The sequence below is a fragment of the Puma concolor genome, chromosome B4 (assembly GCF_028749965.1).
Source record: "Puma concolor isolate L17-30 chromosome B4, mPumCon1.1.hap2, whole genome shotgun sequence".
In the NCBI taxonomy this organism is placed as follows: Eukaryota; Metazoa; Chordata; class Mammalia; order Carnivora; family Felidae; genus Puma; species Puma concolor.
This window is the reverse complement of record NC_141673.1, coordinates 19,984,290-20,006,227: the sequence shown is the minus strand read 5'-3', so window position 1 is coordinate 20,006,227 and position 21,938 is coordinate 19,984,290. Positions and strand designations below refer to the sequence as shown.

Sequence of the window (21,938 nt, the reverse complement as noted above, 5' to 3'; positions counted from 1 at the left end):
AAGGTCCTTATCTAATACACTGAGGAATGCTCCTATCAGCCCAGAGTTCTGCACACTATGCTCTCAGGGGAGATAGTAGGAATGCTGGGTTATGACTCGGGGGACACAGGGTTTCATCCCAATTCTGTCACTTTTATGAGACCTTAAGCAAGTTCTCTGATCTGTTTAGGCTGTTTCTTCATCTCTTTTACATTTTGTGAAGTGGGTCTGACCAAACCATCCTTGAAATACCTTCCAGCCCTAAGAACATATGACAGAAGGAGGCACAGGGCTGTGTGACTGCAGTGTGACTGGCACGGTTTTTTCCCTGCACCCACAGGTCAACACCACTGGGACACTATGTCTCTTCTCCTCCTGTCTTCGGTCTCCTCTAGGTCTTTGGTCCCAGGACCTAACCATCAACATTGAAACCGGACTCTCTTCCATCATAACCATTTCCCTTTTCTGCTTAATCCCAACCATCAACTACACTCTATTATGGAAATCTTGCCAAATTCTTTAAGTGAATGAGTAATGTGCTAATGGGGGATCAAAAAGGAGCCTTGTAAAATGAAATAAAAATCATCTAAGGGCTAGCATCAGATCATTTTCTTACACTATCAAGGATGGAAAAGAGTAGAAATTTTTTTTTTTAAATTTTTTTTTTTTCAACGTTTTTTATTTATTTTTGGGACAGAGAGAAACAGAGCATGAACGGGGGAGGGGCAGAGAGAGAGGGAGACACAGCATCGGAAACAGGCTCCAGGCTCCGAGCCATCAGCCCAGAGCCTGACGCGGGGCTCGAACTCACGGACCGCGAGATCGTGACCTGGCTGAAGTCGGAGGCTTAACCGACTGCGCCACCCAGGCGCCCCAAGAGTAGAAATTTGAATGGGCAGTTACCAAATTATTTATTGTGGGGTAAGCTGTACAAATATAAACACCTTTCAAACAACAAAGAAGCCAAAATAGACTTAAGCTTGCAATCAGAACTTGTTTTCAGCCATTATTAGCAATAAACAAAAGACCAGAGGAAAAGGCTGGAGAAACACTATACTGTAAAATCAAGTCCATTTTCGTCCACAAAGCTTCCCTATACTCTTTAGCCCAACCTGAATGCTTCCTTCTCAGAACTTTTACATTTGTCTCAACCGCTTACTAGGAAATCAATTACTCACTGCCCTTAGCATTGCTTGCCTTAGAATCCCTTAGCTTTTTTGTTATTTACCAACCCCCTCAAGGTAGCATCTTATCAGACCAATGGAGTTAGAAACTGCTTGAGGGTAAAGAACTACTTACAATTCTACTGATCAATTCATACCCAGCACAATTCATTATATACCATCTTTTTGTTCTTAAGTATTATCTGATTACAGCAGGAGTGGCAGAAGACTGGATTTGGGGATAGGGGACACCTCCAGGGGAAGACCCTCCCAGTTCTTCTATTTAGTAGCCGTGTAACCTTGGGTGCTCAATTTCCTCAACTATGAACTAAGTACAAAGTGTATTTCATCAGTCTTCTGTGTCGCTGTAGGAGAAAAGTGCTTCTCAATTGACGTGTGTAAACAAAAGGCATGAGGAAGGTACCAGGCATGTTAGAAATCTTGGGTAAAAAAAGCGTATCTTCCTGAACCATCATTTTTATAATGGTAAGACATTTAAAATATTGTATTGATAGTAATGCAAACATTTTATGGAGGAAATTGATGTGATTTTTACAGACAAAATGTTGGCCTTCAAAAAATTTCCTACTTACCGTTTTGAGCAATCCCCACGTCCCCCACCCCCCAAATCTCCTCTCTACACTATTTTCTTCAAAGTATTTACTTTTTTCTGCTATTAAAAGTAGTTTGTTGTAAAAGTTAAGACACAAGGGGGGCGCCTGGGTGGCGCAGTCGGTTAGGTGTCCGACTTCAGCCAGGTCACGATCTCGCGGTCCGGGAGTTCGAGCCCCGCGTCAGGCTCTGGGCTGATGGCTCAGAGCCTGGAGCCTGTTTCCGATTCTGTGTCTCCCTCTCTCTCTGCCCCTCCCCCGTTCATGCTCTGTCTCTCTCTGTCCCCAAAATAAACAAACGTTGAAAAAAAAAAAACAAGTTAAGACACAAGGAACTAAAATAATATTTATTAAAATACTATATGAGCTCTGAAATACCATAAAAACAATGTATTATTAATAAAGTATTGTAAAAAATCATCTAAAGGTAGTTTCTTCTACTAGCTTACAATATTTATTACTTTTAAGACTCTATTTTAATAATCCTGGCATTCAAGGTATTCAAGATCAATTGTTGATGATTTTTCACAAATTGCAGCCAAGATTAGTCTTAACGAACACTGAGAAGGGGCACGTTCACGCGTTCACCAAGCACCGTAATGCCAGGTGCTCCTCCCCACTGAATCCCTGCAACAAGGTACTGTAAGGTAGGCACTTCAATGGCTCATTTTCCAAAGAGAAGCTCCAGGCCACACAGCAATGTATGATGGGGCTGAGACGTGAATCAATCCAAGTCTGGAGTCCATGATCCTGTTTAGCTTTGCCCACGCTCTCTCAGCCTCACCAGGCTGCCTCCTCTGTTGCTTACTTACACAGAGCTAGCTTTGTCAAACACACATTTATAAATGTGGTCATTCAACCAGTTCTGAAACTGGTATGTTTACCATCCTTAATTCAACAACCCAAATCTGTTTCCCGTGCATGTTTCTAAATGACCACAGTCACATAATAAATTTATGTTTTTCCCCAGGGTTTTTAGAATATCTAACAGTCCTTTAACTGGCGTGTGCACACAAATACTAAAATTTTTAGATGATGAACTTTTTATTTTTATTTATTATTTTTTAATGTTTATTTATTTTTGAGAGAGAGACAGAGAGAGCAAGCAAGGGAGAGGCAGAAAAAGAGAGAGAGATGGAGACACAGAATCCGAAGCAGGCTCCAGGCTCTGAGCTGTCAGAACAGAGCCCCAACACGGGGTTCGAACTCACGAACCGTAAGATCATGACCTGAGCCGAAGTCAGATGCCTGACCGACTGAGCCACCCAGGCGCACCAATCAGAACTTTTTAGAGTTATAAAACTGATGCGTGCTTTGGTTGAAGATTTTTGTCACCACAGAACAAGTTCAAATGCATGCGTGTGGTGGAATAATAGTTAATGAGACATAAACTCCATAATCTTTTGTATCAGAGGAATTCCCCAGTTAAGGAAAACAGGAAGGTTATTACCCAGAAGAGAACTGGCATACAGTGCAATGATCATAAGATTTACATCAGACACATGAGTTTAAATCTGACACTTATCAATAAATGATCTAGGGCATGTGTCTACTCTCAATTTCTTCTTTTGTACAATGAGGGAATTAATGCCACCTATTTCACATGATCTGATGAGTAAATGAGATGTGCAGATCATACAGGGCTATACAACACCTCCACGCAAATTGTTCACCGGTTCTTGCTGAAATATAATGTACCTGTTTAATTATCTGTGTAAACTTCTGTGAGCAACTCAAAGCCACGAACTTGATCTCTTTATAATTTTTTTCACAGAACCTTGCTCAGTGCCTCACATAAAACCAATAAACATTCTAGAATGAATAAATATGGCTACTAGTTTTACAAGGCAAACATCCTAGAACAGTTTACATGACATGGTGTCACTCCAGGACTTTCTGCTTTCAGATTTCATTCCAGGATACTCAAGGTAAAAGCTAAAGGCTAGAGTTAATAAAGAGACAACAGTAGGCTAGGTACACAAGGGTATAAAACTCTCTGTAAAAGCAAATATCCCTTCCTCAATTTTTCAAGCATAGAAATGTGACCTGTTACCCTGTAAAACTTAAAATGTAGGGGCTCTCCAACCTCAAGCAGTAAGAACCCTTTGTAACACTGACAGAGCTTTTCACATATCAATAACAATACTAGAAGTTGATAATATTCTAAAAAAAAGTTTATAATATTCCTAGATTACATGTTCTTCATAGTTTCTGAAAAAAATTTATTTTTGTTCATTAAAAGGTAGTAAAAGAGAGACAAGATATTCTAAGTTTTATCTTTTCTACTAACCCTCCTCTCCTCCTTGATAGCAATCAGGAAGTCAACCTGCTCATCACCATTCCGACTGCTATGACAAAATACTACAGACTGGGTAGCTTGTAAACAACAGAAAGGTATTGCTCACAATTCTGGAGACTGGGAAGACTAGGAACCAGCAGACTGGGTGTCTGGTGAGAGCCTGCTTCCGGGTTCACAGACTGCCTTCTCCTTGTGTCACCTTCCATGGCAAGAGGGGTGAGGAAGTTCTCTGAGGTCTCTTTATAAGAGCATTAACGTCCACCCTCATGACCTCCCCACCACCCACCGTTAAAGGCCCCTCCTGCTAATACTATCACATTGAAGATAAGGCTTCAACAGTATAAATTTTGGAAGGACACAACCACTCAGTCTATAGCATTTCCCAATGCAAAGTGACTAAATTAAAAGATCAACCCATTTCTTATTAGGAGTTGAATGGTTGTTAAAACTGGGTGACTTCTCCCATTTCACATAGAGGAAATGACCCAAACCCAAGACGTATGAGCATTATCTACTCAAACATTAATTAAACTCAAGAACACTTTTCTAGACCATTTCTACATTCTTTGAATCCTTCACAGAATTAGACACACAACATATATTTGTTACACATTTTAAGGAGCACAAGATAGAAATCAGGCCTCTGACCTCAAAGAGTTGACATCCCTGTTAAGGACTAATACTTACATGAAATGATTTAGAAATATTTACTTATAAATAAATAACATTTAGGAATATTTCAGCTTGTAAATGAGTACAGATTAAAACAGATTACTGTCAGGGAAAATGATAACCAAAGACAGGGTTAATCATGGCAACTTAAAATCTCCTTTTCCTAGGAGCAAAAACTGAGATTTTTTAAGGAAATGAAGGAGCAGACAGAAAAGGAGGACTGTTTGCCACAGGGATAGAAAGGTGGGCAACATCATGGAAGAAACCATATTAAAAGGCAGAATTAAAAATGTTAAACCTTTTGATAGTTCACTGTAAAAATTTATATCTAAAGGGGAAAAAAAACCTCCTACAACCACACTTAAATAAAATGAAAAGAAAAAAAAAAGCCCTACCAAAGAGACTTTCAAAATGTATTCAAACTGACTTTCTGGGATATACGTAGGTTTACTTGTTTAACTGGTCAGAGTTTATAGAATCACAGAATTGTATAGGATGGACTTTAAATCCAGTGCTCTACTCTGCAGCCAGTGTGTGAATCTCTGCTGTAATGTCCTGGCAAACAGTTATTCTACCTATGAGTTTAGACCTGCACTGCCCAAAACCATATGTACTATCCACATATGGTTAATTTAAATTAAGACTAAATAAAATTAAATAAAAAGTTCAGTAACTTAGTCACACCAGCCACATTTCAAGCCCTCATTGGGTTAGTGGCTACCATATGGGACAGCTCAGAATTATAGAATACTTCCATCATGCACAAAGTTCTATCAGACAGTGTTGTGGCCATTCAATCCTTAAACAAGAGTCACACAAGACGGCCCCAGTTTTGTGATTTTAGACAAGTCACTTAAACCTCTTTCAGTGCCAAATGTAAAATTTAAGTAATACCTTATTCTATAAGGGGTTGTTGCAAAAAACAAGTGAACAGATGTATATCTATATATTCTAACAACTACAAAGTACTATAGGAAATATATTAAGACTATGAAAAAACATTGAATTTATTTACTCCCTCAAAGGGCTTAAGTCTGCTGGGGAGACAAATATGATACAAATAATTGTAATGTATCACGTGAAAAATGTAACCAAAATATGAATGAAAGTATAGTCGAACCTGTTAAATATTTCCATTATAACTATTAAACCAGCGGCACCTGGGTGGGTGCGGCTCAGTCAGTTAAGCATCTGACTTAGGCTCAGGTCATGATCTCACGGTTCTTGAGTTTGAGCCCCATGTCAGGCTCTGTGCTGACAGCTCAGAGCCTGGAGCCTGCTTTGGATTCTGTGTCTCCCTCTCTCTCTGCCCCTCTCTCCCTCCTTCTTTCTCTTTCTCAAAAATAAACACTAAAAAATTTTTTAAGAAAATCTATTAAACCAGAATCCCAAACTCATCAAATTAAGGTTTATTTTTTTACTTTTTTTGGCAAAATTAAATACAATTTTAATTTACATTAAAAAGTTTAGTAAAATGAGTAGTTTCACAAAGTATCTGCTTGTGATAATTAATGCACTCGCTTCCATCAACAAATTTTATCTCATACTATTAGCTAGTTATAAACATTTTTAAAAACGTGACAAGAAGAGATCTCTTTTTATGAGTCTGAAGTACAGAAAAGTCATAAATAAGTTGAAAAGTATGTCATATATTTTTAAACAGCTGCAAGGCCATTTTAAAAACTGCTCCCTTCAGGAGAGGCAATTAGCATCATGTATCAAAGGACCAAACAAAATGTCTTCTGTTCTGGCTAACGCCACTTCTAGATATACATGCCAAGAAAATCATCATAGATGTACCTAAAGACCTGAATAAATATGATAATGGCCATTATTACTTAAAAAATAAAACCTGGACACAGTAGTTTAACACTTAAACATAGGTAATCAGGAAAATAAATTATGGTACAGTCATACAAATATTATAAAGCTATTAAAAATCATATTTTCAAATAATTACAAAAATTAGTAACTTAATTCAGTCAATAAATACTATGTGGTACCATTCTAGACTCTGAGGACATAGCAATGGCCAAAACAAAGCAAACAAGCTCATCAAAGGATAAAGTGTTTGATAAAATATCATGTGAAAAAGCAACAATCAAAACTAATCAATCTGAAGCATGATTTCAGCAAAATGGCAGAGTAAGCAAATCCAATCTCCCCCCTACCCCCCAACCCCTGAAACACTGAAAAACAAGCAGACGTTGCCAGGACGAGTAAAGAAATATTATATGAAATGTCCATGATATAAAATATTCAGAACAGGCAAATCCATACAGACAGAAATCAGAGGTTACCAGGTCCCTATTACTGCTTAATAGTTACAGAGTTTGTTAGGGGTGACGAAAAAGTTTTGGAAATAGATAGTGGTGATGGTTGCACAACAATGAAAATGTAATTAATGCCACTGAGTTGTACACTTAAAAACCGTTAAAATGGTAAATGTTATGTTATTTGTGTTTTGCGACAATAATTCAAAAGAAGAACAGTCACTACGATACTCCCTACAAGAGTAATAAAGGAATGCTTTGAATAACTCTAAGACTACAGGTCTGACAACTTAACTGAAATGGACCAATTCCTTGAAAGACACAATCTACCAAAGCTCAAACAAGAAACAGATAACATGCACAGGCATATACCTATAAAAGAATATGACTCAATAAGTAATAACTTTCCAAAACAAAGCACCAGGCCCAAAGAGGTTCACAGGTGATTTCTACCAAACACTTAAGGAAGAAATTATCCCAATTCTCTACAATCTTTTCCAGAGAACAGGAGAGGGAACACTTCCTAACTCATCCTATGAAGAAAAATATTACAAATAATATTTCTCATGAACATAGATATAAAAATCCTCAATAAAATACTATCAAATCAAACCCAACAATGTACAGAGAGAATTATATACCACAACCAAATGGGATATATTCTAGATATGAATTTTTGAATCCTCGTTCAACATTCTAAAATAGTTAATATAACCCATCACATCGATAGGCAAAAGAAAAATCATATGATCATAATAGGTGCAGAAAAAAGCATTTGACAAAACCCAATACCTATTTTTGATTTAAAAAAATGTCAGCAAACTAGGAATAGAGGGAAAATTCTTCAATTTAAAAATACTATTTACAAAAGACCTACAGTTAACATTATACTTGATGGTGAGAAACACAAAGCTTCCCCACTAAGATCAGGAACAAGGCAAGGATATCACCCCTCACCACTGCTTTTCATCAACATATTGAAGTCCTAAATAATGCAATAACGCAAGAAAAGGAAATGAAAGATATATAGATTAAGAAGGAAGAAGTAAAACTGTCTTTGTTGACAGATGACATGTCTAGAAAATCCTACAGAACTGACCAAAAAAAAATCTTCTGAAACTAATAAACAATTAGTTACAGGATACAAGGTTGCAGCACACAAAATTAATATACAAAAATCTATTGTTTTCCTATATAACAGCAATGAACTAAATGACATTTTGGGAAAGGCATAACTATATATACAGTTTAAAAAAGTTTTAAAAATCACTGATTGCCAGTGGAGAAGAAAGCAAGCACTAGGCATAGTGCAGGGCAAGGGCATTATCAGGGCAATGAAACTATTCTGTGTGATAGTGAAATGGCAGATACATGATATGACAGTACAACACAAAGAATGAATCCTAATGTAATGGAACCCTAATGTTCAATTTATTTTTAGTTAATAAAAATCTATCGGGGTGCCTGGGTAACTCAGTCAGTTAAGCATCCAAATCTTTCAGTTCAGGTCCTAATCTCACGGTTTGCAGGATTAAGCCCCACGTTGCACTCTGTAGACCACTTGGGATCCTCTCTCTCTCTCAAAATAAATTTTTCAAAATGTATCTATGTTGGTTCATCAATTATAAAAATGCACCACACTGATGCAAAGTGTTAAAAATGGGATAATATGCTGGGGGAGAGGAGGTATGTGGGAAATCTCTGCACTTTTCATGCAATTTTTTCTGTAAACCTAAAGCTGCTATAGAAAATAAATCCTATTGGGGGTGCTTGAATGGCTCAGTCGGTTGGGCATCAGACTTCAGCTCAGGTCAGGATCTCACGGTTCCGTGAGTTCGAGCCCCACATGGGGCTCTGTGCTGATGGCTCAGAGCCTGGAGCCTACTTCGGATTCTGTGTCTCCCTCTCTCTCTGCCCTTCCCCTGCTTACGCTCCGTCTCACTCTCAAACAAAATAAACATTAAAAAAAGTAAAAAAAAAAAAAGAAAAGAAAACCTATTAAATTATCATGATGGTTAATTTTATGTGTCAATTTGACTAGGCCAGGGGACGTCCAGATATTTGATCAAACATTATTTTGGGCATGTCATTGAGGGTGTTTCTGGATAAACTAACATTTGAATGAACAGACTGATTCAAATCAGTTGAACTTTATTTAGGCATCAGTTGAAGGCCTAAATAAAATTAAAAAGCTGAGTAAGAGAAAACTGCTTCTGACCTGTTTTGAGCTGAACGCCAGTCTTTTCCTGCCTTCGGATTCGAACTGAAACATCAGCTCTTCCTCAATCTAATGCCTGCCAATTTTACGACTGGAATTATACTATCAGCTTTCCTGGTTTTCAAGCTTTTGGACTCAGACTAGAACGACACCATTGGCTCTCCTGGGTCTCTAGCCTTGCTAAATGCAGATCTTGGAGACTTGTCAGCCTCCACAATCGTGTGAGCCAATTCTAAATAATAAATCTATTTCCATACACACACAGACATACATCCTACTGATTCCGTTTCTCTGAAGAACCCTAATATAAGTACACATGTATATCATCTAAACCTATATACTTTCCATTAAGGTTGAATTTCGAAACTGATCATTGCAGGTGACCTTACTATATTTAGATACTAGGACAAAGTATTTCTGCACTCTACTTCTTGGTGCCAGGCTCTATTCTAGGAGCTGAGGATACAGTGGTAAATAAGACAGAAAGGTTGGATAAGACAGAAACCCTGTTCCCTGAGCTTACATTTTGGTAGAGAGAGATAAGACATTAAATATACAAATACACACACACTTTCAGACTAAGTACTATTTAAAAAAGAAAAGGGGAACTATCATAAGGAATGAGCTGGTGAAAGAGGCTACTGTAGGCTGGGTGGTAGGGAGGGCCCATCTGAGAAGGTGCTACTGAGCTGAGACCTGTAAGACAAGAAGGAGCCCGTCACATGATGGTCTGGAGGCAGTCCTCTCCAGGCTAATGGGACAATAACGCAAAGGTCCTAAGGCAGAAACAAATTTGATGGGTTTAGGGAATAAAAAGACAGTGAATACACCAGATCTAAGTCTAAACCTCAGAAAGGTCTGCAAGTATCCATCTGATTTTTTGTGCCCTTACCACCGTCTTGAGAAGAACACACCTAGGCTGGCCCACTGGTCCCAGGAGGAGGAAGGAAAGTGGAGCAGAGCCCACCAAATCCAACCCAGATCAGCCAGCTACCATTTGTCCTGCACATCAAGGGAATGTTCTTTCAAGCCAGGGGATCAGCAAATTTTTTTCTATAAAGGGCCAAATAATAATCATCTGCATGGCCCCTACTTTCTTCAGGATGAATCCATATTCTTTCCCATCACTCAACAGGCAAGTCCTAACCTGGCGGCTACTGCCTCTCCAGCTTCAACTCCCAGTGTGCTGCAGCCCTTCAGAACTTCTTGCCTCTCAAACCAATGCCTTTACACCGAGGGCATCCTTTGCTTTTGAAAAAGGGGGTCGGGGGAGTTCCCCTTTCTTCCCTCAGCCATCTCCTTCAACATCAAATTCAGATGTCACTCTTATGTCTGAGAAACACCCATTCCTATTTCTTCAACTTAATCTATCTGCTTGCCCATCTCCCTGTCTAGAGCGAGTTCCTCAAGAGTAGAAAGAAACTGAACCATCTTTGTGTCTCTAGTAAGCAGAAGAGTACCTGGCCCAGAGCAAACACTTCCATAAATCTCTGTCGAATAATCAGCTTCAAAAAATTTGGTTTTATCCAATTTGGAATTAATCAGAGATAGAAATGAAGTTAATGGAATGAGGTAATGAAGGGGATGGGGAGGTATATCCAGTGGGAAAAATAAACTAGAACCTAAAAGAAGAAACAATTTTAGGAAGCAATTTTAAAGTGGGCAATATCCCTGCACAAGTGTGACTTAGTCTATAACATTTTTGAAAGATCACTTTTTTTTTCCTGCTTAATTTAGTGCAAAGTATGAATCACACATAGGCTGACTAATCACCTGCTAAAGATACTGCATGTGGATCACAAGACTGGAACGATCAATCTAAAGGACAATAAGAGATATTAAAAGATATGCATAACTCATCACTGCTACACTTGATTGTTACATTTTAGGAGGAACCAGAGTAACATGCATTATCGTAAAGCACAGCTGTATTAAATTAATGCACTTGCTCCCTCTGTTTTCATATTAACCATAATAAAGAAATCGTGAACCTTTCTGCTCTAAGGATTAATATATTCTTCAATGGGACCTTGGGCACCAGACCAGAAGGTAGGTCTCCCGCTGCTCTCTTCATTGAGCCTCGTGGCCAAGGGAAAAACAATCCTGGGATGGGACACATGGCATTTACTGAACACCTTGTACCAGGCACTGTGCAGGGTGCCTGATAAACGTTAGGCATGTCATTTAAACCATCCTTCCTAAGGCTCGATCACAATCACTGAGTAAAAATAAAATTTTATAAGTATTCATTCAACAAAGCACCTATTCATTCTCGTAGTCTCTATAGATAGCATCTGGGAGAGATGAACTTGTCTATCTTGCTCACTTTTGTATCCCAACATGGCAGCAGAGTATCTGGCACATAATGCAACATAAAGACCAGACAATTTTGCCTCCTAAATCTCTCCAATCTGTCCACTTCTCTTAACATACCCTTCTACCAGCCTTGTCCAAGGCTCCTAAGTGCCCTGCAGCCATTCTTGCTCTCCCTCTAATCCGGGTTTTTCCACTTTGGCAGTATTGACATTTAGGACCTGAAAACACGTTGTTTGCGGGGCTATACTGTGCACTGCAAGAAGTTCAGCAGCATCCTTGGCCTCCACCCACTACCTGCCAGTACATAATAACCTTGAATGGCATCTGACTGTTCTCAGAACACCCAAATCCTGAACACCTAATCTTCCCAAGTGTTGGGAAGAGGGTGACACCAACTGTACCAGTGTCCCCCAGATCCTCGCTTTCTCTTGCTCTCTACCCTCCAGCTACTTATGCCTCAATTCACCTTCTCAAATGTACCCCAACTTCAAGCCCTTCACATTGTTTCCAGGGCCTGAGCACTACTGATACTTGGGGCTGGATAATCTTTGTGGTGGGGGCTGGCCTGTGCACTGTAGGATGTTTAACAGAATCTCTGGCCTCCACCCACTGAATGCCAGTAGCACCAACCCCACTCTACACCCCATCTGTGACAACCTAAAATGTTTCCAGACATTGCCAAATGCCTCTGGGGGCAAAATCGTCCCTGGCTAAGAACCGATGGCCTAGAACAGACCTGCCCACCTCTGTCCTCTGCCTCAGCAATTTTGACCCTTCAAAGTTGAGCTCAAATTGCATCGAGAAAGCCTCTCCTGACCCAGGAACCAGACTAGACACTGCTGGTCTCTCCCACAACCCCCTCTCCTGCTTATAGCCTTTCTCACAACTGTCATTAAGAAGCATTTAATGTCTGACTGTACAACCAGAATATAAACTGGTCCTCTGCTGGAATCTGTCTGCTCTGTTCACTCTCCATGCCCAGGGGCCCGGCATTGTGCTCAAACAAAGAATTTACTGACTGAATGAATGAATGATTCTGGTGTTCTGCTGGGGCACAGGGACTGCAAGATAAGAAAGGCAATGTCTTTGTGCTGAGGATGCTGAGTACAGAAATGGCAAATAGGTTTCATCTCCAGGGCAAACTTGATTGAGTTTTCAATCAATTGTAAGTTGAGAAAAATCTAAGTTTCTTCTGAGGCACCAAAAGACCAGATACCTCGTTCCAAAATGAAGAGTTGAAACAAGAGGCAGTTCCTGGAGGAGATGGTTGAAAACTTATCCAAATTGTGGTAGAAGGGTACAGGTTAGGAAGCTGCTGGCATTCTGCACATCCGTTCCACCTTATCTAAAGAGGACAGGTGGAAAATCTTTCCATTCACCTCAAGCAGGAAAAGGGCTCAGTGAGACTACCAAGATAGCCCATTACAGATCCCTGCGATTGGGAGGATGCCACATCCAACTCACACCTGAGAAATAGAAGGGCTGGCCGGCTACCTGCACTAAGGGCAAGGAAGAAGTTGCTGCTATGCTGGAGCCAGCCCACCCTCCCTCACTTCGAGCTGACAGGGTTCAGGATATGCTACCCCCAAATATGGCACATCGGCTTATTGAATATTTCAAGCTGAAGGGATCTGAGAAGCAGCAGGTGCAGGAAGGGTTTTCCGACCTTCCCCTGAAGCAGGTCATCAGACCCTCTGTGAGAAACGCCTTACCTACACCTGGAGGAAAGGAGCATCCTTATCTCGGAAGAACAAGTGATGCCAAAAGGAACCTGAACAAACAGGCCTCGTGTTTCCCCAGCCTACTACACTTAGCTCATACTCATTTCTCTCCTATCACATTTTCCCCAAACTCTCCACTCTTCATCAAACCTGCAATAAAAATACTAAGCTTTCACTGCTTCTTTGGGTCTTTATTTCCTTATGAAGGTCCCCACAACATGTAATACTTATATTAAACAAACCTGTATGCTTTTCTGTTATCAATCTGTCTTTAGTTACAGGGGCCCTAGCCAAGAACTTTAGAAGAGCAGAGGAAAAAGATAAATTCCTCCCCTACAAAGCAAAGTATGTGGGTCTCCATGCACCAGATGAGTGCCATGCACAAGAGAATACCTGCAGAGGGGCTCCTGGGTGGCTCAGTCAGTTAAGCGTCTGACTTCAGCTCAGGTCATGATCTCACAGTTCGTGGTTCGAGCCCCGCATCGGGCTCTCTGCTGGAAGCTTGGAGCCTGAAGCCTGCTTCAGATTCTGTGTTTCCCTCTCTCTGCCCCTCACCCACTCACGTTCTATCTACCCTTTCTCTCAAAAATAAATAAACATTTTAAAAAATTAAAAAAAAAAAAAAAGAGAGAATACCTGCAGTGGGTCAACTTAGATCAGGTCCAGAGCCCCAAAAAGAAAAGGACAGAGACTGAGATGAGAGGCTTACGATGGCATCAGACTCCTAAGAACCAAGGAAGGCATAAGCAACCAGCCTAAATGAAGACGCATTTGCTCTCATCAGAGTTAAAGCCAGTCATGGCTCTGAGGGTGTGGTCTCTGAAGGAGTGCATTGAAAACACTCAAGAGGGAACAAGCTTTGACACCTGGAAATTCCAGAGCTCTGGCACCTGTTTTGGAAGGACTTTCCTGCCCTCACTTCCTTTCCTTCTTCTAGGTGCTCCAACCTCTTAGGGTGCTGACCCCTAAGAGGGGCCAGAAACAGGCTATGGAGAAAGAGAAGCACAAGATGAGGAAAGAGAAAAGCATCCCACTGTGCCTCATCTTCCTTCCTCAATTGCAGGCTTTCTGCCTAGAGCTTTCTGTCAAAGGGAGACAAAGCTGCCAGAGGCGGGGAGGTAAGAGGCTATGAATTCAGCAGGCTCAAAGTTGCTGAAATGACATGATGTTTTATAACCTGAAGTGACCACAAGACTTTTGGTTACCTAGAGTGACAAGAGAAGGCTTAGGCCCACCCAAGTTTTCGCCCAGAAGCAGAGGCAGAACCAACCCCACAAGTTAATATAAAGTGCCAGCAGGAGACAAAAATGAAGATACTTGCTACACATCAGTTGTGCTCATTCAACATGACAACTGCTACACACCCATCTCGCAGTTGTGAGTTCAAGCCACACGTTGAGTTAGAGATTACCTTTAAAAAAAATCGAATCTTTTTATTTTTTATTTATTTTTGACAGAGAGAGAGAGACAGAGCATGAGCGGGGGAGGGTCAGAGAGAGAGGGACACACAGAATCCGAAGCGGGCTCCAGGCTCCAAGCCATCAGCACAGAGCCCGACACGGGGCTTGAACTCACAGACCATGAGATCATGACCTGAGCCGAAGTTGGACGCTCAACTGACTGAGCCACCCAGGTGCCCCCAAAAAATCAAATCTTTTTAAAAAAGGGAAACAACTTTTACATCTTTTAGAAGACGGTAAACGGCTAAGAGCTATCATAGTCACAAGGTCAACATTAAATGCCCAGGAAAGGAAATAGGTTTTGGCTCGAGGCAGTGTCTAGGCCATCTGTTGCTCCGGCCCTTCTCTTGATAACAACCTCATGATTTCCCTCTGGGGAAGCCCCTCAGTTCACGTGGTTCATTTAAGGCTGACTATGCCACCCACAACCCTCACTCTGGGGGTGATTCAGATGGTTAACAACGGCATAGCAAGGGCACTCATTCTGTGGCTGGGCAGGCCACCCTGGACCTAGCTGGCACTAATGAGAATGAAACCCTCTTTTTGCTAGGGTTACTCAACTAGCAGACTAGAAGCTGGAGTTGCTGGCAGCAATCTCCTCCCATATGGGCAGCACTAGCCTGAGAACTAAACCAACAAAGCTGGAGAACAGGGACATAAATGAGATTCCTGATGACATCATGTGAGCACTTCTATCCAACCCAACCTCTCTGTGAGGGGGGATGGGCAGAGAGAGGGAGGGAGACAGAGAATCCCAAGAAGTCTGCACACAGCGCAGATCATGACCTGAGACAAACCAAGAGCCAGACGCTTAACTGACTGAGCCAGCCAGGTGCCCCCAAAACTACCTTTTTTCTTTTTTTATTTAAAAAAAAAATTTTTTTTTCAACGTTTATTTATTTTTGGGACAGAGACAGAGCATGAACGGGGGAGGGGCAGAGAGAGAGGGAGACACAGAATCGGAAACAGGCTCCAGGCTCTGAGCCATCAGCCCAGAGCCTGACGCGGGGCTCGAACTCACAGACCACGAGATCGTGACCTGGCTGAAGTCGGACGCTTAACCGACTGCGCCACCCAGGCGCCCCGTCTTTTTTTAATGTTTATTTATGAGAGAGAGAGAGAGAGAGAGAGAGAGAGCGCGCGCACGTGGGCACATGAAGGGGGAGGGGCAGAGTGAGGGAGAGAGGGACACAGAATCTGAAGCAGGCTCCAGGCTGTAAGCTGTCAGCACAGAGCCCAATGTGGGGCTTGAACTCACAAACTGTGAGATCATGACCTGAGCCTAAGTCTGATGCTTAACTGACTAAGCCACCCAGGCGCCCCTACCTTTTTCTTAAGGCAGGTCTGAGTCAGATTCTGTCCGAAGTGCTGCTAACAAACACCTGCAGCAATTTTAAACCACTAATAGTTCAAAAGGAAAAAGTTTGCCTCCTTGTAAAAAATTTCACCTTCCTCTAGGACATTCCAACCCATGGTTTTCTTCCTTTCCTCTGATTTTCTAAGCAATTACTGTGTATCTATTCAGGCATTCAATCACTCACTTCCTTGTACTGTTACTCATATATATAGCATGGCCTCACCTCAACTAGACAAAGATGGCCAAAGATGAGCTATAATTCTTTGTATCTTTTCTAGAACCTTTCACCATACAAAGTACAATCAGACCAACTGTGTCTGAGAAATCAAAGGTAGCTAGAGACAGTCTGAACATCAGGGTAGAAATCTTATCTTTATTGTAAATAAATGAGTTTGAAGGGACGTTTGTTAAGCTCACCCCAATTAATTCATCCATCCATCTAGCATCAAGTATTTAGTTGGCACCAACTGGGTACCAAGCACTTCCTAGGTACAAAGAATATAGAGGGACTAAGAAAAGGTCCCTGCTTTGACAGCAGGACTGTGTATCTTTCCCAAATCCCACAAAAGAAAGAGACGATTTAAAAAGGCTCTATGTGGCCAAGGCATTTTCTCTGTAGTGCCAACTATGTTACATTATAGTTCATGCTTTCTCATGGGAAGCACTCTATAAATGTATATTCATAGAACATTAAAACTAAAACGGGGGTCTTAGAAATTTTGATATTTTAAGACATTATTTTTAACAATGAAAGCTTTCCTCACCCCAAAACAAATCCACAGGAGATAACAAATAAGAGTGGCTGCTGCCGGCCCAGGAGGCATCTAGAAGTAGTAACAAAGCAGGGGAAGTAACAAAGCACTCAGGTCACAGTTTATCCAGGAGCTAGAATCATGCCAGAGGCTGTCTTCCAATTGTCAGGCCAGGTCCCTTTGACTCCACCTATTTGTTGCCTTTGGCAAAGAAAGAACACACTCAAAATATATGTTTAATGAGTGAACTAATCAAATACAAATATGGTAACTAATTTCTTTCTTGAAATGGAGCCAGGATGAGAAACTGGTCACAGCAGCTGAGCATGACTTTGGCTGGACCCAGTTTTCAACCTTCTTTTTCGCTGAACAGTAACATCTCACTAATCCAAAATGGCAGGAAGGCAGACAAGCCAAAGGGAACAAGCAGGCCAGGGGAAAACTACCCACTACAGGTAGATTCCATCTGAATCTGCTTCCTCATGAAAGTTAATTTTGGGGTATTTACTTGTTTCCATAAGGAAACAAGGAAGTGGTATATTTCATATACACACAAACCACACACACACATGCAGATACACACATACACACCCAACAGTGATTTACAAGCTTCTATTCGCAATCCTGAAATCCAGAAAGTTCTCAAAAATTGAAGACCTTTTTGTACCTTACTTGGCAACAAAATCTGATCTGAGCTGAACTCCTTTGGTGGCAAAACTTGGCCTAAACTGACCTGAAGCTATTTATAGTCTTTATTGTCCTGAGTGAGATTACTCCTATGTTCACTGTAAAAGATACTAATGTTTAATTATAAGGTTAATTTAGTAGAATTTTCAGATATCGAATTGTGGATTTGTATATAAATGGTTCAACAAATAATGATGGCCCTGAAATAATAAAATTTTACCTCAAAAGCACATGTTTTAAACTCTATGTAGTAGCAACCAACAGAGGACACATATTTAAAATCAGAAGTTGCTGAGCTAAAAATGATCTTCAGAGCATAGTAATCTAATCTAGTGTCCTCATTTATAGATAAGGAAACTGAGGCTCCCAGAGCCTCATGATTTGTTCAATCAACTAATTTACAACAGACAAGCTACCCTCACCCCAAGGCAGTGCACTGCGGTGGTTATTAGTCCCCATCCTGAGGGCCCTCCCTGTGCATTTGGATCTAGCTCTGCTTTTGTTTGATCAGAGTTCCCAAGAGTTCTCTAAACAGTACCTGGCTCAACTTAAAGGGAAAAATTTTTAAATACTGTTATGTGTTAATACTTCCCTCCCTCAATTACATTTTCCTTCCTCAAAATTTGGATGAGTGTACAAATGGCTCATCAAAAGGTAGCAGCCAACACCACTTCTACCAAGAGGTGGGAGAAAGATATTAATGAACTCACAATTAACAAGGACCATCTTAGTCCTTTTGTCCACTGCAATTAGCAAAGTTATTAACAAGTTGGTAACATTAACTGTATGATGGTAGTATTCTATTTCAAGGGCTTATTTCAAAATAGCTGATATTTTAAATATTTTAAATATTTTGAAACGGCATAAAATAGTTGATGAGAATAGTAACAGTAACAATACTTACTACCATTTTTTTTTAATGCCTATTGATTATTTTTGAGAGAGAGAGAGACAGACAGACAGACAGAAAGGGAGACACAGAATCCGAGGCAGGCTCCAAGCTCTGAGCTGTCAGCACAGAGCCCAACAGCACACTTGAACTGCAAGATCATGACCTGAGCCAAAGTCAGACGCTTAATCGACTGAGCCAACCAGGTACCCCCAATACTTATTACTCCCATTTAAAGAAAGTCTGCAATTACTAGGAACCTCAAGCAGTACCTTACATAAGAAGCCTTACTTAATCCTATCAACCTTGCAAGGAAGGTATTCTTATCTCAATTTCAAAGATAAGGAAGCTGAAGTTCAAAAAGGTTCAGTATCGTTTCCGAGATCATACAAAAGGACAGCTCAGACTGTGAAAGACCAGGAAGAGTAGTACAAGCTCTGGAACCATATAGTGCCTTGATTTAAAGTCCAGCTCTGCTATGAACTAGCTGGAGTAATCTGTGCAAGTGCTTCACTCTCATCACCTATAAAATGCGCATTATAACATTACCCATATCTCAGGGGTGATGTCATGAAGATTAAATGAGTTAACTAACATATGTAAAGCAGTTAAGAAAGCACCTAGTATCTGGTAAGCCCTATCTACTAGCTATCATCATGATCATTAATACAAGCACTAGCGTTCAAACCCTGACCTGCCCAGATCCATGGCTTTCTTTTCCACTATGCTGCAAAAATTGTACTACAGGGTTATCTGGCAGGCTCAGTCGGTAGACCACACAACTCTTGATCTCAGGGTTGTGAGTTCAAGCCTCACACTGGGTGTAGAGATTACTTAAAAACAAAATCTTTAAAAGAAAGAAACTATATTACAGGCAATATATTAGTGGCATTAGACCAGCTGTCTCCACCTCCCATGCCTATTCTTCGCCTCTTATTTCTTTCGTCCATTCCAAACTCTAAGGTTTGTGACCATTTCAAAGCTGACAAGCATCTTTCTTTTGGTAAATAAATAACCATGCGTGGAATACAGAAAACAAAAAATTCTAACAACTGATGCCTTTAAGTCACCTTCACACTGCAGGGGTGTTAGTAAATAGCTAACTTAAAATTACTCGGGGCCAAAAAAAATCTTCTATCAAGAATAAGACAACTATGCATAGATATATTCACTGTATTAAGTTGCAACATATGGAACAAAGATAAAACAGCAGGTGGTATAATAATTAGGTATATATTCCACACTTACAAGTCTGGGGCACTTTCTCACCCTTACTTGTTAAGACTTATTTTAATTTAATCTGGAAAGTTCTCTAGAACAAGAACTACTAAAAGTGTACACTTGAAATCATGCCACATAATTAAATCATTCACTCATTACACAAATATTTAGACTGCATATTCCGGCAGTACCTGGCACAGGTACCCTGCATCAGGATTACAGTATTTCAACAGACAGCACCTTCTCTTAAGAAGTTTACAATCCGGGGCGCCTGGGCGGCTCGGTCGGTTACGCGTCCGACTTCAGCTCAGGTCATGATCTCGCGGTTCGTGAGTTCGAGCTCCGCGGCGGGCTCTGTGCTGACAGCTCAGAGCCTGGAGCCTGTTTCAGACTCTGTCTCCCTCTCTCTCTCTCTCTCTGACCCTCCCCCGTTCATGCTCTGTCTCTCTGTGTCTCAAAAATAAATAAACGTTAAAATTAAAAAAAAAAAAAAAAAGAAGTTTACAATCCAGCATGCGTACAGATCTTAAGCAAATGTGGACTGTGGTATTTCTAAAAACCGTTCTCTTAATTTTAAAATCTTCTGCAACCTCCTACCCAAAAAAGGGGGGGGGGAGGGGAAGCGGGGAATAAATATTAAAACAAGGAAACAGATTTCTAACAATTTGAAAATACAACTTTTCTCTGAGTTGCTATACTTATTTTTAAACATGTTCTCTAAAATCATATGCATGTGCTCTTCCAGTTCTGACCTAACCAGTCTCTGTACACTTGTTTATGATGAAGAATACCAAATTAGACTGTCAGTAATGTAACTATCCAACCTAAACCAAAGGGTTGTTTCATTCAAGAAAATATTTCATCTACATATCCAGAGAGGCACAAAATCTATTAAACTTGGGTGTTTCCATCTCCCAAACCTGTTGTGTGGACCCTCTAAAGAATTTACAGTCTAACTGAACTACTTTATTGCACATTACCTAAGGGCAGATCAAGAAAGGCCTGGCTTGTGTGATTCCTATTTGGAGTCTAAATTATTAGCATATCCCATGACCCAAGGGCTTGTGTTGGCTCCCAAGACACTGGGTGCTGGAGTTTAAGACAGGGCTTCCTGGTCAATTGAAGGGGCCCAGCCTCCAGCTGATCTCAGGATAGGGAAGAATGTCTGAGGCTGCCAAGAGATCTCTCACATCCGTGTGTGCACATCTACCAGCAGAGCCTCTACAGGCTAACTGGTGATGTCCCCAATAACAGAGCAAAAGTGCAAAAAAAAAAAAAAAATTCCCTTTCACAAGTAAGTCTTTAAATTTGGGGCCACTACCCCCTCCTCACTGCAAATTCACGAGAATGAAACACACACCCCTTGAAGAAAGTTATGAAATCCAGAAAGAAACGAGATTAAGAAGACAAAGTGCCTTTGTCAAAAGTGAAAAGATTAGAAGGGTGACTGCAGAGGATTAAAACTGTAGGAGGGGCAGGGAATGAAAATTTTGGAGAATTCAGGAATAGGAAAAGACACCGACTCTGGGTCCCGGGAGGGGGCTTCGGGGAGGACGACAAGGCCCGAACGAGAAAATCAAATAACTTGGGGGCCCCGAAGAAAGCACCTGGAGGGCACAGGAATCGGTAGAACGAGACCCTATCCCCCAAACCCTGAGGCGGACGAGACCTGGATCCCAGATGCTGAAACTGGAGCTCGGGGAGATCTGAGTTCTAGGAGCCTCCGGGGGAAAAGGCAGGCTATCGGACATGTCCCCAGAGCTGCAGGGAGGATGGGGAGGCAAAAGGCAAGCGCGCCTGGGCTCGGAGCGCCCCGGGGTCGTGCGGGTCCAAGGCGCCCCGGCCCGGGCTCCCGCGCCGCTACTCACCTCTCCGAATTGGAAGGCGGAGACGATGGTGACAACGACGCCCACGAAACAGACGTAGAGCCCATACCTGTGGGACAGGCAGGTATAGGTCTGTCTCTGTAAGAGCTTGAGCAGCATCACCCCGGCCGCCGCCACGCCACGCCACGCCACGCCCGGAGCAGCCACAGCCGCCGCCGCCTCAGCGAGCCGCCATTCAGCGGCCCCAGCCCGGCCGCCACGCTCAGGTCACAAGGGGCGGCCGCCACGCATTGCTGCTCCGGGGATCGACGCCCGCTCGGCTCCGCGCCGCGGCCGCCGCTTCCGGGAGCCGGGAGCCCACGCCCTCGGCGCGGCGGAGGCGGACCCGCGGCCCGCGAGGCGGCCAGCGCCGCCCCGGTCCGGCCCGGCGAGAGGCAAAGGCGGAGGTGGAGGCACCGGAGGCGGCGGCGGGGCGGCCAGCGCCACCTGGCGGG

The 21,938-nt window shown here is 41.8% G+C and overlaps 1 protein-coding gene across 2 annotated transcripts in view; it reads right to left on the bottom strand.

The window, feature by feature from the left end:
* The window catches only part of GNPTAB (N-acetylglucosamine-1-phosphate transferase subunits alpha and beta), a 74,221-nt gene extending 52,355 nt beyond the window's left edge, over positions 1–21,866 (bottom strand). The window contains exon 1 of one of the 2 annotated variants that reach the window (XM_086712525.1): positions 21,487–21,866. In XM_086712525.1, the coding sequence (XP_086568651.1) occupies positions 21,487–21,603 (117 nt within the window). In that variant the 5' untranslated portion in view covers positions 21,604–21,866. The remainder of the gene's footprint in view (positions 1–21,486) is intronic. The other variant, XM_086712524.1, reaches the window with a different exon arrangement.
* Positions 21,867–21,938: the final 72 nt, after the last annotated feature.